General features: G+C 41.0%; 1 protein-coding gene across 1 annotated transcript in view; it reads right to left on the reverse strand.

Annotated features, from left to right (window-relative positions):
* The window catches only part of LOC118369599 (serine/threonine-protein phosphatase 2A 56 kDa regulatory subunit delta isoform), a 48245-nt gene extending 32534 nt beyond the window's left edge, over positions 1–15711 (reverse strand). The window contains exons 1-3 of the mRNA XM_052498453.1: positions 15490–15711; positions 14307–14390; positions 6487–6664 (exon numbers count right to left, since the gene is read on the reverse strand). Of these exons, the coding sequence (XP_052354413.1) occupies positions 6487–6664; positions 14307–14390; positions 15490–15516 (289 nt within the window). The 5' untranslated portion in view covers positions 15517–15711. The remainder of the gene's footprint in view (positions 1–6486; positions 6665–14306; positions 14391–15489) is intronic.
* Between the last annotated feature and the right edge of the window lie 505 nt (positions 15712–16216).

Consider the following 16216-nt stretch of genomic DNA (forward strand, 5'->3'; position numbering starts at 1 on the left):
TAGCCCCCCTTTGCCTTGATGACAGCTTTGCACACTCTTGCCATTCTCAAATCAAATGTTATTTGTCACATAAACCGAATACAACAGGTAGACCTTACCATGTAATGCTTACTTAGAAGCCCTTAACCAACAATGCAGTTTAAGAAATAGAGTTAAGAAAATACTTAAATAAACTAAAATCAAATCAACCAAAAATGAACACAAGAAATGTACATAACAATAATGAGGCTATATACTGGGGGTATCGGTACCGAGTCAATGTGCAGGGGTATAGGTTAGTCGAGGTAATTTGTAAAGTGACTATACATAGATAATAAACAGCGAGTAGCAGCAGTGTAAATAGTCCGGGGGGGCATTTGATTAGTTGTTCAGCAGTCTTATGGCTTGGGGGGTAGAAGCTGTTAAGGAGCCTTTTGGTCCTAGACTTGGCACTCCGGTAACGTTTGCCGTGCGGTAGCAAAGATGACTTGGGTGACTGGAGTCTTTGATAATTTGTCGTGCCTTCCTCTAACACCGCCTAGTATGTCCTGGATGTCAGGAAGCTTGGCCCCAGTGATGTACTGGGCCGTACGCACTAGCCTCTGCAGTGCCTTACGGTCAGATGCCGAGCAGTTGCCATACCAGGTGGTGATTCAACCGGTCAGGATGCTCTCAATGGTGCAGCTGTAGAACTTTGAGGATCTGGGTACCCATGACAAATCTTTTCAGTCTCCCGAGGGGGAAAAGGTGTTGTTGTGCCCTCTTCACAACTGTCTTGGTGTGTTTGGACCATGATAGTTCGTTGGTGATGTGGTCACCAAGGAACTTGAAACTCTCGACCCATTCCACGTTAACGGGAGCCTGTTTGGCCCTCCTTTTCCTATAGTCCACGATCAGCTCCTTTGTCTTACAATGAGAGGTTGCACTTATCTTCATCTCTCAACCAGGTTCATCTGGAATGCTTTCCCAACAGTCTTGAAGGAGTTCCCACATATGCTGAGCACTTGTTGGCGGCTTTTCCTTCACTCTGCGGTCCAACTCGTCCAAATGGTCGGGTGATTGTGGGGGCCAGGTCATTTGATGCAGCAGTCCATCACTCTCCTTCTTGGTTAAATAAGCCCTTACACAGCTTGGAGGTGTGTTGGGTCATTGTCCTGTTGAAAAACAAATGATAGTCCCATTAAGCGCAAACCAGATGGGATATCGCTGCAGAATATTGTGGTAACCATGCTGGTTAAGTGTCTTGAATTCTAAATAAATCACCGACAGTGTCACCTGCAAAGCACCCCCACACCTCCTCTTCCATGCTTCATGGTGGGAACCACACATGCAGAGATCATCCGTTCACCTACTCTGCATCTCACAAAGACACCGCGGTTGGAACCAAAAATCTCAAATCAGACCAAAGGACAGATTTCCACAGGTCTAAAGTCCATTGCTCGTGTTTCTTGGCCCAAGCAGGTCTCTTTTTTTTATTGGTGTCCTTTAGTAGTAGTTTCTTTGCAGCAAATCGACCACAACGGCCTGATTCATGCAGTCTCCACTCAACAGTTAATGTTGAGATGTGTCTGTTACTTGAACTCTGTAAATAATTTATTTGGGCTGCAATTTCTGAGGTTGGTAACTCTAATGAACTTGTCCTCTGCAGCAGAGGTAACTCTGGGTCTACCTTTCCTGTGGCAGTCCTCATGAGTGCACATGGTTTTTGCAAATGCACTTGAAGAAACTTTAAAAGTTCTTGACATTTTCCCGGAGTGACAAACCTTCATGTCTTAAAGTAATGATGGACTGTCATTTCTCTTTGCTTATTTGAGCTGTTCTTGCCATAATATGGACTTGGTCTTATACCAAATAGGGCTATCTTCTGTATACCACCCCTACCTAGTCACAACACAACTGATTGGCTCAAAGAAGGAAATAAATTATGCAAATGAACTTAACAAGGCACACCTGTTCATTGAAATGGATTCCAGGTGACTACCTCATGAAGCTGGTTGAGAGAATGCCAAGAGTGTGAGTATTTTTATTTGTTTAACATTTTTTTGTTACTACATGATTCCATGTGTTATTTCATAGTTTGCCTTTACAATTATTCTACAACGTAGAAACAAGTCAAAATAAATAAAAACCCTTGAATGAGTAGGTGTGTCCAAACGTTTAACAGGTAATGTAAGTCTTCACACCTTTTGCTATGAGATTTGAAATTGAGCTCAGGTGCATCCTGTTTCCATTGATCATCCTTGAGATGTTTCTACAACTTGATTGGAGTCTACCTGTGGTAAATTCAATTGATTGGACAGGATTTGGAAAGGCACACGTTTGTCTATATAAGATCTGACAGTTGACAGTGCATGTCAGAGCAAAAACCAAGCCACGAGGTCGAAGGAATGGTCCGTAGGGCTCCGAGACAGGATTGTTGAGGCACAGATCTGAGGAAGGGTTACCAAAATATTTCTACAGCATTGAAGGTCCCCAAGAACACAAATGGCCTCCATCATTCTTAAATTTAAGAAGTTTGGAACCACCAAAACCCTTCATAGAGCAGGCCACCTGGACAAACTGAGCAATCGGGGGAGAAGGGCCTTGGCCAGGGAGGTGACCAAGAACCCGATGGTCACTCTGACTTGGCTCTAGAGTTCCTTTGTGGAGATGGGAGAAACTTCCAGAATGACAACCACAACTGCAGCACTCCACCAATCAGTCCTTCATGGTAGAGTGGCCAGCCAGAGGTCATTCTTCAGTAAAAGGCACATGACAGCCCGCTTGGAGTTTGCCAAAAGGCACCTAAAGGACTCGGACCATGAGAAACAAGATTCTCTGGTCTGATGAAACCAAGATTAAACCCTTTGGCCTGAGTGCCAAGTGTCATGTTTGGAGGAAATCTGGCACCATACCTACGGTGAAGCATGATGGTGGCAGCATCATGCTGTGAGGATATTTTTCAGCGGCAGGGACTGGGAGACATGTCAGGATCATGGGAAAGATGAATGGAGAAAAGTACAGAAAGATCCTTGATGAAAACCTGCTCTCGAACTCAGACTGGGGCGAAGGTTCACCTTTCAACAGGACAACGACTCAAGGCACACAGCCAAGACAATGAGGGAGAGGCTTCAGGACAAGTATCTGAATGTCCGTGAGTGGCCCAGCCAGAGCCAGAACTTTAAACGATCTAACATCTCTGGAGAGACCTGAAAATAGCTGTGCAGCGACGCTCCCCATCCAACCTGCCAGAGCTTGAGAGGATCTACAGAGAAGAATGGGTGAAACTCTCCAAATACAGGTGTGCCAGGTTTGTAGCGTCATACCACAGAAGACTTGAGGCGGTAATCGCTGCCAAAGGTGCTTCAACAAAGTACTGAGTAAAGGGTCTGAATACTTATGTAAATAAGGTATTTCTGTTTAAAAATAATATTATTATTATTATGGATATATCCATATCCATTCAAATATCATATTGATCAGAAATACAGTGTAGACATTGTTAATGTTGCAAGTCACTATTGTAGCTGGAAACAGTTGATTAAAAAAAATGGAGTATCTACATACGCATACAGAGGCCCATTATCAGCAAGAGTTGCCTCTCCCAGAGTTGCCTCTTCACTGTTGACGTTGAGACTGGTGTTTGCGGGTACTATTTAATGAAGCTGCCAGTTGAGTACTTGTGAGGCGTCTGTTTCTCCAACTAGACACTCTAATGTACTTGTCCTCTTGCTCAGTTGTGCACCGGGGCCTCACACCCTTCTTTCTATTCTGGTTAGAGACAGTTTTACGCTGTACTGTGGAGGGAGTCGTACACCTCGTTGTACGAGATCTTCAGTTTCTTGGCAATTTCTCACATGGAATAGCCTTCATTTCTCAGAACAAGAATAGACTGATGAGTTTCAGAAGAAAGATCTTTGTTTCTGGACATTTTGAGCCTGTAATCGAACCCACAAATGCTGATGCTCCAGATAGTCAACTAGTCTAAAGAAGGCCAGTTTTATTGCTTCTTTAATCAGAACAACAGTTTTCAGCTGTGCTAACATAATTGCAAAATCGTTTTTTCTAATGATCAATTAGCCTTTTAAAATTATTAACCTTGGATTAGCTAACACAATGTGCCATTGGAACACAGGAGTGATGGTTGCTGATAATAGGCGTACAGAGGCCCATGTTGATATTCCATTAAAAATCGGACATTTCCAGCTACAAGTCATTTACAACATTAAAACAATGTCTACACTGTATTTCTGATCAATTTGATGTTATTTTAATGGACAAAAAAAAGTGCTTTTCTTTCAAAAACATTTCTAAGTGACTCCAAACTTTTGAATGGTGGTGTATATATTTGATAAAATGTCTAAAAAACAGTTTTTGCTTTGTCATTATGCGATATTGTGTGTAGATTGAGGGGAAAAAACTATTTCATCCATTTCAGAATAAGGCAGTAACGTAACAAAATGTGTAAAAAGTCAAAAGGGTCTGAATATTTTCCTAATGCACTGAACAATGTGGCTTTCAAACTATCCAGAATGGCTAAGCACTGGAGGGGAAGGTTGAGGAGATTTAGGTTATGTTACAGAGTGTTTTAAAAGCTCCTTTTGGACTGTTCCAAATGTTATCCCAAAAAAAAGAGCCAATGATACAGATATGCAGGGCATCAATCAAATTCTATGCCATTCTAGGACACTGTGGTTGTCATTACATGAAAAGGATCAGAGAGTCTCCACATAGACCAAGATATGCTTCTTTCTGTATGTTATAATCCTGCTACTTGTGTGGTGAAGCAGTCAACCATTTGGGGGAAATGGGTAGGAGATACTGTCAACACTAGATGGTGCCATTAGGTCAAAGGGTAACAATGTTCTTTTCAATGCCAAGCTCTGTACAATCATCTTATTTATGTTACAAAATACTGTTAAAAGATTAATAATGACACCTTTGAAAAACTTGAATTGTGTGACAAAAGTATTTACAATGCAAGATAGATAAGAATACATGATTGTATATTATTTCAAATATTGGGCAAAATGTCACAAGCCGAGGAAAAGGGTATACAATTAAACGTTTTTAATAGATTTCACTCCCATAAGGTTACTAACCCAGGATGCGTTAGTCACAGAATGATGTGTGTTGGCGTGAAGGGGCAAAAAGAACCCTCCTACATGCCAGAGTTCAATCTTGGTTTCATCAGACCAGTGAATCGATGTATTTGTGTTTTGTAGTTTAATATGTAGGTTTGTTTAGCTGATTATTGTTTTGGGATTGCATTGGTTATGGTCCACTGGGCTTAGATATAGTTTGGTGTACTGTGTGTTTTTTTGTTTGTTGTAAGTATGAAAAAAATGAAATAAATTGTCAATACAGAAAAATACACAGAGTGTACAAAACATTAACACTTGCTCTTTCCATGACATAGACTGACCAGCTGAATTCACGTGAAAGCTGTGATCCCTTATTGATGTTACTTGTTAAATCCACTTCAAATCAGTGTAAATGAAGGGGAGGAGACAGGTTAAAGAATCATTTTTAAGCTTTGAGACAATTGAGACATGGATTGTGTGTGTGTGCCATTCAGAGGGTGACTGGGCAAGACAAAATATTTAAGTGCCTTTGAACAGGGCATGGTAGTAGGTGCCAGGCCCCGGTTTGAATATGTCAAAAACTGCAACGCTGCTGGGTTTTTCACACTCAACAGTTTCCCGTGTGTATCAAGACTGGTCCACCATCCAAAGGACATCCAGCCAACTTGACACAACTGTGAGAAACATTGGAGTCAACATGGGCCAGCATCCCTGTGGAACACGGTCGAAACCATGTGGAGTCCATGCCCTGACAAATTGAGCTTGTACTGAGGGGTGTAAACTCAATATTAGAAAGGTGTTCCTAATGTTTTGTGTATATAAGTGTATATCGTCCCATTTACATTGTGTCATTTATTGAGGGTTCCTTACTAGCCCCGCATAGATGCTATCCAAAGTCAAACCAATTTTGCCACGGTCGCACACTGGCCGGCTGAAGCTAATTGCCGAAAGAAGTTGACTATTTTCCTAGCTAGTCTAGGCTACTTCCAGACACAATACCCGGTTAGACTGTTTGAAGTTATCTAAAAGGTTGAGTGACTAACTGTGTACTGTTTTGGCAGAGTGAATGTACAAACGCTTCCCACATGCAAACACACGAGACACCCACATCAAAGCATACCTCCAAGACACAAATGTCATTCTCAGTCGCATTTCTTAATGAGGATGACTGAAACTGAGGCCAAATCAGTCCGTTCAGCCCCCATTTAAGATCTGGCTGGAGCGAGGGTAGCATAAAGGATATCTATGAATAGGACAGTGGTTGTGACCCAATTCTCCACCTTTCTCCCCAAGTTAGCACTTGCACACTTTCCATCATGAATTTCAAATGGTGGAAACCTCCGCCAGCTAATACTTTTAAATGTGTGAAAGGAACAGCACACTTCAGGAGAAAGGTGGAGAATCAGGATGCAGCCAGAGAAGCTGGTGGGTTAGCTGGTGATACCTTTGAGGGCAGGAAGCTTCTGCAGCTCTCGGTTCTTGGCGAGGTTGAATCGTGACGAACTCTGGCGACGCTCCTTCTTGACGATCTGGGGACCGCCAGAGTATTTGATCTTGTTGAGCTGAGTGGGTGGTGGGGTGCTGTTGCTGGGACGCTTGCTGGCAGTTTGCTGCTGCTGCGCCTGTGGACAGCACACACACGAAAATCACAATGAACTTGATGTTCGGTGAGGCTTGGAAAAGTTGGAACCACTGAAAATAGATTGCAAGATGGATGTTTTATTCAAACTGAATGTATTGCATTTACATTTTGATATTAGTCCCCCTGAAGCCTTGACAGAGTTTTCTATTTGAGAAGATTACAATTTTCATTCCCGAAAACATCACTGCTATTTCTTGGGATCGACATGTACTTTCACAGTAAATCAATCTTAGTAGACAAAAACCCCATTCAATCTGGTATACATCGTTTCTCACTAGCTGCTAACCCATACTACAGTCACCAGGCAGAGAGCAGTAAATGACTCCACAGAAACACTCCGATTGGCTTGGTCTAGTGCCACTATTATCCTGGAGTTTTAAAGGGAGCACACAGAGAGATTACTCCTGAACATAGGACTGGTCATGTTGTTGAGAATGAGAGGGGTTTTATTCTGTCAAACACTACAAACACTATAATTCCATGTCCATTTTTTTTTTCTCTAAAGCTTCCGTCTGGGACATTATAGACCAGAGGGAATAGAGTAGTATTGTCAGTGATGTCCTGATTCTGTGAAATCTAATTTCTAATCCTTTCATGACATCCATGATTACATGCAGAGAAGTTCATCACAAACCTCAAGAGCATTGAACTACACCTGACAAAATTGATGTCCTCCTCAAGGATTGTAATGAACTTACATATGTGTAATCACAGACCAGAAGAAAGGATTTAGGTTTTCACGTCACTATTATGTTCCCTCTACAATGCCTCTTGGGAATTGTAGTTCGATGCTAACCTAAAAAAAACTATTTGCAAATCCATGTTCTTGAACAAGCTTGTCATTGGATATGCAGCTGCTCTTGTAAATAGGTTGACTGAATAATGTACTGCTCTCATGCAGTCCACGCTGACTAACTAAGGTCCAGAATCGAGTGGACAATCACATCTTTGTACTTAGTTTGGACTCAAGTATGCATGAGTAACACTGCTCTCCATTCAGCAGTAATGTCAACTACTCCTTTGTAATACTGAAACAGTTGAGGTTAAACTGTATTTTCTGGGGTATTACATAGTTACCCTCTCTTTGCTTTCAGTAGCGGTGCATGGGGTAAAATCGCTGGGGAAGCCAGAAAAAAAACAAAATTACAGCCTGTGTTGTGATAATTCCTTTGCTTGCTCTTTAACCTGTTTGTTCATATGCCTCGCGACCATGATACAGTGCCTTCGGAAAGTACTCAGACCCTTTTGAATTTTACGCATTTTGTTAAGTTACATCCTTATTTTAAAATTGATTAAATTGTTTTTTTTTGTATCATCAATATACACACACAATACCCCATAATGACAAAGCAAAAACATGTTTGACATTTTTGCTAATTTATAAAAAACTTAAATATTACATTTACATAAGAATTAAGGCCCTTAACTCAGTACTTTGTTGAAGCACCTTTGGCAGCGTTAACAGCCTAGAGTCTTCTTGGGTATGATGCTACAAGCTTGGCACACCTGTATTTGGGGAATTTCTCCCATTCGTCTCTGCAGATACTCTCAAGCTTCGTCAGGTTGGATGGGGAGTGTTGCTGCACAGCTATTTTCAGGTCTTTCCAACAATGTTCGATCAGGTTTAAGTCCAGGCTCTGGTTGGGCCACTCAAGGACATTTAGAGTCTTGATGGTTCCAAACTTCTTCCATTTAAGAATGATGGTAGCCACTGAGTTCTTGGGGACCTACAATGCTGCAGAAATGTTTTGGTACCCTTCCCTGGACCTGCGTCTCGACACAATCCTGTCTAGGAGCTCTACGGACAATTCCTTCAACCTCATGGCTTGGTTTGGGACCTTATAGAGACAGATGTGTGCCTTTCCAAATTACATCCAATCAACTGAATATACCACAGGTGGACTCCAATCAAGTTGTAGAAACATCTCAAGGATGATCAACGGAAACAGGATGCACCTGAGCTCAATTTCAAGTCTCATAGCAAAGGGTCTGAATATTTAAGTAAATAAGATATTTCTGTTTTACATTTTTAGAAATTTGCAAAAATGTAAAAAAAAAAAACTTTTTTCACTTTGTCATTATGAGGTATTGTGTGTAGATTGCTAAGGATTTTTTAGTTTATTTTATCCATTTAGAATAAGGCTGTAAAGTAACAAAATGTGGAAAAAGTCAAGGTCTGAATACTTTCCGAAGGCCGAGACAATAAGAAGGCACAGTAGCAGAGTAAATTCAACCACACCTTTGTTTCATCACAAAACCAAAGAGCAACCTCTGTCCAGTGAAGTCCGCAAAGAATATTGCAGGTGACAAACAGTTACATGAACTACAGCATGGTCAAGTAAGTTAATGTTTCTGACATTTTCAGACCACTAAACAGCTATTGATTTAGAACCACGGAGAGTTACCGCAAGTCGCAAAGAAAACAGGAGCTGCTTCCACTGTTCTAGCACCATTTCAACATCATCAAATCACCGATGCTTAGTCTAATAGTGACAACTAAAAGATACCAAAAACAATTTAGTTCAATCAACGTAAGCTAAATATAATGTGGCTGTCTACGGTTCTGATTTCTGTGGGTGTGCGTATGTGTGTGCTTGCTTGTTTGTTTGCTCAAGTATAAAACACATGTTGACTCACCCTACTTGTAGACAAACGCCAATGCCGTCCTCCTCTCTTTCATGTTGATGAAATGGTCTATCACTCTGTCATAGAGTACACACTTTTATTTTTTGTTGTCCTAGGCTACCTGGCTAAAATGCTTGCTTGCCTAACTTCCTTTAGTGGGCAGCGTTAGCTAGTTAACATCAGCCTTCTACATCAAGCTACATATTGAACTTCCATCCACAGTGGCAATGTACGAATTCATGATTGGATCAGAATCTCTGTTACAATCACTGGCCAAGACAGAGAGTTAAGTAAAACCAGTCCAAATCCCTATCTACATCCATGGCTAATTTAGGAAAAGGACAATTTCAGCTAGCTAGCCACTGGAGAACACCACCACAACAAGATGCAACAATTCAAGTTGTTTCTGTCAATGACGTATAGTTGAAGTCGGACGTTTACAAACACCTTAGCCAAATACATTTAAACTCAGTTTTTCACAATTCCTGACATTTTAATCATGGTAAAAATTCCCTGTCTGAGGTGTTAGGATCACCACTTTATTTTAAGTGAAATGAATGTGAAATGTCAGAATAATAGTAGAGAGAATTATTTCTTTCAGCTTTTATTTATTTCATAACATTCCCAGTGGGTCAGAAGTTTACATACACTCAATTAGTATTTGGTAGCATTGCCTTGAAATTGTTTAACTTGGGTCAAACATTTTGGGTAGCCTTCTACAAGCTTCCCACAATAAGTTGGGTGAATTTTGGCCCATTCCTCCTGACAGAGCGTGTGTAACAGTCAGGTTTGTAGGCCTCCTTGCTCACACACACTTTTTCAGTTCTGCCCACACATTTTCTATAGGATTGAGGTCAGTGCTTTGTGATGGCCACTCCAATACCTTCACTTTGTTGTCCTTAAGCCATTTTGCAACAACTTTGTAAGTATGCTTGGGGTCATTGTCCATTTGGAAGACCCATTTGCGACCAAGCTTTAACTTCCTGACTGATGTCTTGAGATGTTGCTTCAATATATCCACATAATTTTACTTTCTCATTATGTCATCTATTTTGTGAAGTGCACCAGTCCCTCCAACAGCAAAGCACCCCCACAACATGATGCTGCCACTTGCATGCTTCACAGTTGGGATGGTGTTCTTCAGCTTGCAAGCATCCCCCCTTTTCCTACAAATATAATGATGGTCATTACGGCCAAACAGTTCTATTTTTGTTTCATCAGACGAAAGGACATTTCTCCAAAAAGTACGATCTTTGTCCCCATGTGCAGTTGCCAACTGTAGTCTAGCTTTTTTATGGCGGTTTTGGAGTAGTGGCTTTTCAGGTTAGGTCGATATAGGACTTGTTTTACTGTGGATATAGATACTTTTGTAACCGTTTCCTCCAGTATCTTCACAAGGTCTTTTGCTGTTGTTCTGGGATTGATTTGCACTTTTCGCACCAAAGTATGTTCATCTCTAGGAGACAGAACACGTCTCCTTCTTGAACGGTATGACGGCTGCGTGGTCCCATGGTGTTTATACTTGCATACTATTGTTTGTATAGATAAACGTGGTACCTTCAGGCGTTTGCAAATTGCTCCCAAGGATGAACCAGACTTGTGGAAGTCTACAATTTTTTTTCTGAGGTCTTGGCTGGTTTCTTTTGATTTTCCCATGATGTCAAGCAAAGAGGCACTGAGTTTGAAGGTAGGCCTTGAAATACATCCACAGGTACACCTCCAATGGACTCTAATTATGTAAATTAGCCTATCAGAAGCTTCTAAAGCCATGACATCATTTTCTGGAATTTTCTAAGCTGTTTAAAGGCACAGTCAACTTATTTTATGTAAACTTCTGACTCACTGGAATTGTGATACAGTGAATTATAAGTGAAATAATCTGTCTGTAAACAATAGTTGGAAAAATGACTTGTGTCAAGCACAAAGTAGATGTCCTAACAGACTTGCCAAAACTACCGTTTGTTAACAAGAAATTTGTGGAGTGGTTGAAAAACAAGTTTTAATGACTCCACCTAAGTGTATGTAAACTTCCGACTTCAACTGTACGCTCTTAATGCAATTTGATAGGAGTGACGTCAAACTGGCTTCCCTTGACACTTCTTTTGTGGTGCGCTAGGACCATTCACAGTTGAGCTCACGCAGTTTAGCTCAACGCTGATTGGCTATTATTTGACACTTTTTTTTTATCAAGGGAGGCTAAATGCTCACTTGCTTCCCTTACATTCAATGCTACAGGCTGCAATGATGTCATACTCTTTATGACCAGTTTGCATCAGATAGATGGCCTACACATACAGAGACAGAGGGGGGTTGTTTCGCTCGCTCAGATGCGTTCTCCGGTGAAATAAATGTAACCTTTATTTAACTTGGAAAGTCAGTTAAGAAAAAAAAATCTTATTTACAATGACGGCCTACCCCGGCCAAATCCTAACCCGGACGACGCTGGGCCAATTGTGCGACGCCCTATGGGACTCCCAATCACGCCCGGTTGTGATACAGCCTGGAATCGAACCAGGCCAAATTCAGCCTCTTCAGAATTTAAGGAAAATGTTGAAACAGAGAGACAAAATGTATTATTTTATGTTTGTTTTCTCTTGGTATCCATGTATACACACCCCTGTTGGTTTTACAAATCACGTGTCCCCTAAAGGCCCGTTCTCCATCCTGTTTTGGGCACTAACCCCTCTCTACCCTCTGCCATTACAGGCAGATATGCTTACAGGGGTATTTCCAGTGTAATTGAGTACAGGAGGGATTCCCTCAGGGAATTAGCTCTATGTTAAAAATGTATTTCATTCAATGAAATCACTGAAGTATACTGTTGAAATGAAGTTTAATAAAAAAACGCATGGTCCCATGTTCTCATGTCTCAATAGCAGTGTCAAATGATACTCTATTCAAAAGGTCTGGGTAAAAGGTCTGGGTAAAATATCTGGGTAAAAGGGAAATACGTACTGTAAAAAGTTGCAGGTTGAGTAAGTACAGTAAGAGGATCTGTACAGTAAGAGTACAGTAAGAGGATCTGTAGGATTGATTAGCTGCTGAAACGGCTTCCCCTTTCTTACGAAGCCACGGGAACGGATGGCCTGCAAAGATCAAGTGCAGCAATTAAGTCTGATTTATCAGACCCCCCCCCTGTCCGGTATGACCTTTTGACAGGCGGAGTGACTGGATACATTTCTACTATGGCTTTCACCTATCACGATCAGTGATCCAGAAGAAAAAGAGATGAAGAAAGGTTGTTTTCTAAACTGTTGTCCCAACCTTTATGATTTCATGTATGTTTGACAGTGCATAGTCTGCATGCAGTGCATTGACACATCTGGGCATGTTTTTGAAAACCTGGGTGGTGATGGTGTATGTTATGGACCATTCCCATATTCCCATCAGACACATGTCGGGGCTTGCCCAAAGGCATGGCAGAGATGGCCGGTTTGCATGACTGAGCTGGTCTCAAAATAGACTAAATCAATAGCCTTTCACCCTACGCAACGTCAAACCCTAAGCGCCCTGCGTTTCCTGTCACCAATACCGCTCTCTGGACTGTGGGATGTTTTGAGAGCGCAAACACTATCGTTTGTTAAGGTACGTAGGCTAATACTTACACGAGAGGTTAACAAGCCACACTCAGCGACTAATGCAGGGTATCCAGTGTCTAACCAATGTTAATGAGGTGTACAGTTGCAGGACATGGTGATGCAACACGTACAGTATTGGCTTATACTGTACATCAGTGTTTTTCAACCCTGTGCCTGGGGACCCACTTGTGCACACATTTACCTTCTGACCGAGGACTAAGACACATGATTCAACTTATCAACTAATCACTAAGCCCTGGATTAGTTGAATCAGGTACTTGATTAGTTAAATGAGGTGTGTTAGTGCTCCACTGAAAAATAATGATACAAAAAACACTGCAAGATCAAAGGAATATATCTATTAAAAACTGTAAGAAGAGCTACATTTGTTTCTGTGAGGATCCAGGTAACAATAAAGCATGTGCCTACATTTCTATCTTGGAGTAATCTGTGGGCACTATATCCTAGAAACCTGCCTAGCAGTCACACCGATGATCTGTTGCATACTGAGTGGAAGGCCATTTGAAACACTTCGAGGCAAAGAGGTCAGTGTTTGTCATCTACAAAGATTCATGATCGTATTTATCTAGCCATACCAAATCAGACATAAACAGCCAGATCAATCATATTCTGAGCCATCTGAACCTGCATGACCTTTTCCACTCTGTTTTTCCATCTCAGAGAGCTTGTTGGCTAACCAAAACAAAATTAGAGTTCTGATTAAAGAATGTTAATTTAGATTTGTCAAAAACTGAAATGTAAAATAGGCAGGTTTAACTTCTACTTTGACAGGAGGATATTTTACTGGGCAGTAAACTATGGAGAATGTACCGCCTCTATGGTGGTCTTATGCAGAGAGCTCAGCTGCATACAGAGAGGTCTGTACACAGAGGACAGCCGCTCCCTTCCTGATAAAACGGCTGGAGTCTGGATCTATCTCAAGCACCATAATGTTAAAGTAACAATGTTCCCCAGGAGCTGCTGTGAACTCAACCAGCAGGCATATATGACTGAACAGACATAAGCCATACGTGTCATTATGCAAAGGCCTGACATTATGTTTAGCTTCTCTCTGTAATGTTGGCCTAAGCAGGGCGAGGAACAAGTATTGACACTGATGCATTACTATCTATGTAACATTGAAAACGAGCTACAGAACTAGATTAAGAAACAGGAAATACCGTGTCAAATAGAATTACATGGGGGCATACATAGGCCCCTGATTCAACAGACCAGACTATTATTATATTTTGATTTATATAACTAGACAAGTCAAATTAAACTCAAATTATAGATTAACAGACATACACAAATCTTTGATCAATTCATCTTCAGAAATAAACTGCAGGCTAAAAATGAAAAAATAAATACTGTCGAATAATCATCTGGATCTGTCATGTTAATCAAATAATATCTTACCTCATCTGCATTTTCAGTTCCTGTGTCTTTCCCACTAGTGGCATTACTGTTTTTAGTGCTACTTTTGGCAGATTTGGTTGGCTCCTGTGAATGACAACAATAGTTATCTTACTGTATTCATAAAGAAGAACACAATTGATATGGGACCATACACAACTCACATCCTCTGGTCTTTGGAGTGCACAATGCACAGGGATTTAATTTCTGTGGTATTGCTGAATGGGCACGCAGGGCATATGCCCCCAACCAAAAGAAGGTCGGAGGCCCTTCTGGAGGTCGGGGACCCACAGAAAGCATATGAACACGTCATAAGCATTCAGCTTCATGACAAAATGTGTCGAATAGGGGAGGTAGGTACCGGGGTAGGTGACCTGGGGCCCCAAATGCGGTAGTTCCACCCTAGGTAGCTACAATGGCCTTGCTTTACCATCAAAAACAGTAAGAATGCATTCTTGTGGCCAAGACTGCTGCATTTGTAAGACAGACTGTATGGAACTAGACTTGAAATACCCTTTAAGTGGGAAAAAACGTCAATTACTGACCGCTCAGACAACGACTAAGCACAAGCCGATATTGAAACAATGTAGCAAGCGATCTGACATATAACAAGACGAGTGCATTCTCTTAGGAAGAACGAGACATAGAACTTGTAGCTATCAACTTGATGATAATCTTGTGTTTATGTAACGAATGTAGTCTAACCAAATGCATGCAAGAATAGCTGTCAACTTACTATCAGAGATCAGCCTAGGCTCACACTAATGCATGTTCGCAGTTCATATTCTGACAACACATTCGGAGAAACATACGACAATATGCCATTACTAAAACGAAACATTCTTTTACGCAAAAAATGATTTGAGAATATGAATTATTTCAATTTAAAACGTATTGTTGCTGTAGGCCTAGGTTAGTGTATCGGTATCACATCCATTACGTCAATTTTCTAATAATGTAATATTCAGGGTAATGTAAACCATTTGATAAGATTACATTTGTATATGTTGTTGGCTACTGATGGTATTTGCACCGTCTGAAAAATTATCTGCTCTGCTAGGCCTTACGATAATAATACAAAATCTAGTTGGCGAATTAGAATACATCACGAGATACGGTCCACTTCCTCTGAACATTTAGCAACAATATGTTAATTGTTACCATTATGTTGCGATCATTACGTTACCTTTTCCTTTTTAGTTTTATTCGGCATTTTGTGGCTGTTGGTGTTTTTCACGGTGACTCCGCGACAGACTTCGCCGGGACTCGATCGCTGCCACTCGGTTACCTTCAGCTCCCTGCGCCCTTCTAGGCCAAGAAAAAGACCATTGGCTAGTCACACATTATACTGCCTAGTGACGGGCCACTGTAATTATTACATTGGGTGGTTATAGGATGGGCGTATTGCACTCCCGGTCTAGCGGTTTCCACTAGAATACTAGATAGCACAGCCACAAAGTCAAAATAATATTTTTAGTTGTAGCCATAATTATGACTGTGGTTGTGCTAACTAGTGACGACCCCATATAGGGTGAAGGTAAAAACAATACAGTATGGTGGAGTTGCTGAAATGTACTTATTACCAAGCAACAATTCAAGAATTGAATCCCTCCCTAGGCTTATAACACAAGGACATAACCAATAACATATCAACACAATCAGGACGTAATTGTGAGTTAATTGAAAACATTGTTCAGAAATATAGCAATAGGATGATTAGCTAAATAGTTAACAGTACATTACAGTATAATGGAGATGCAGCCCTTACATTGAGCCACCTTTGCCGTGGTCATGCATGGATTCAACTTTTGGCATGCACGCTACAGCTGAGCACAGTGCTTCAGTCACATATACTGGCAGTTCTGTAACAGAAAATGATCCACACTAGTTTGTTCATAATCTAAAAAAATGTG

Source organism: Oncorhynchus keta, chromosome 36 (genome assembly GCF_023373465.1).
Source record: "Oncorhynchus keta strain PuntledgeMale-10-30-2019 chromosome 36, Oket_V2, whole genome shotgun sequence".
In the NCBI taxonomy this organism is placed as follows: domain Eukaryota; kingdom Metazoa; phylum Chordata; class Actinopteri; order Salmoniformes; family Salmonidae; genus Oncorhynchus; species Oncorhynchus keta.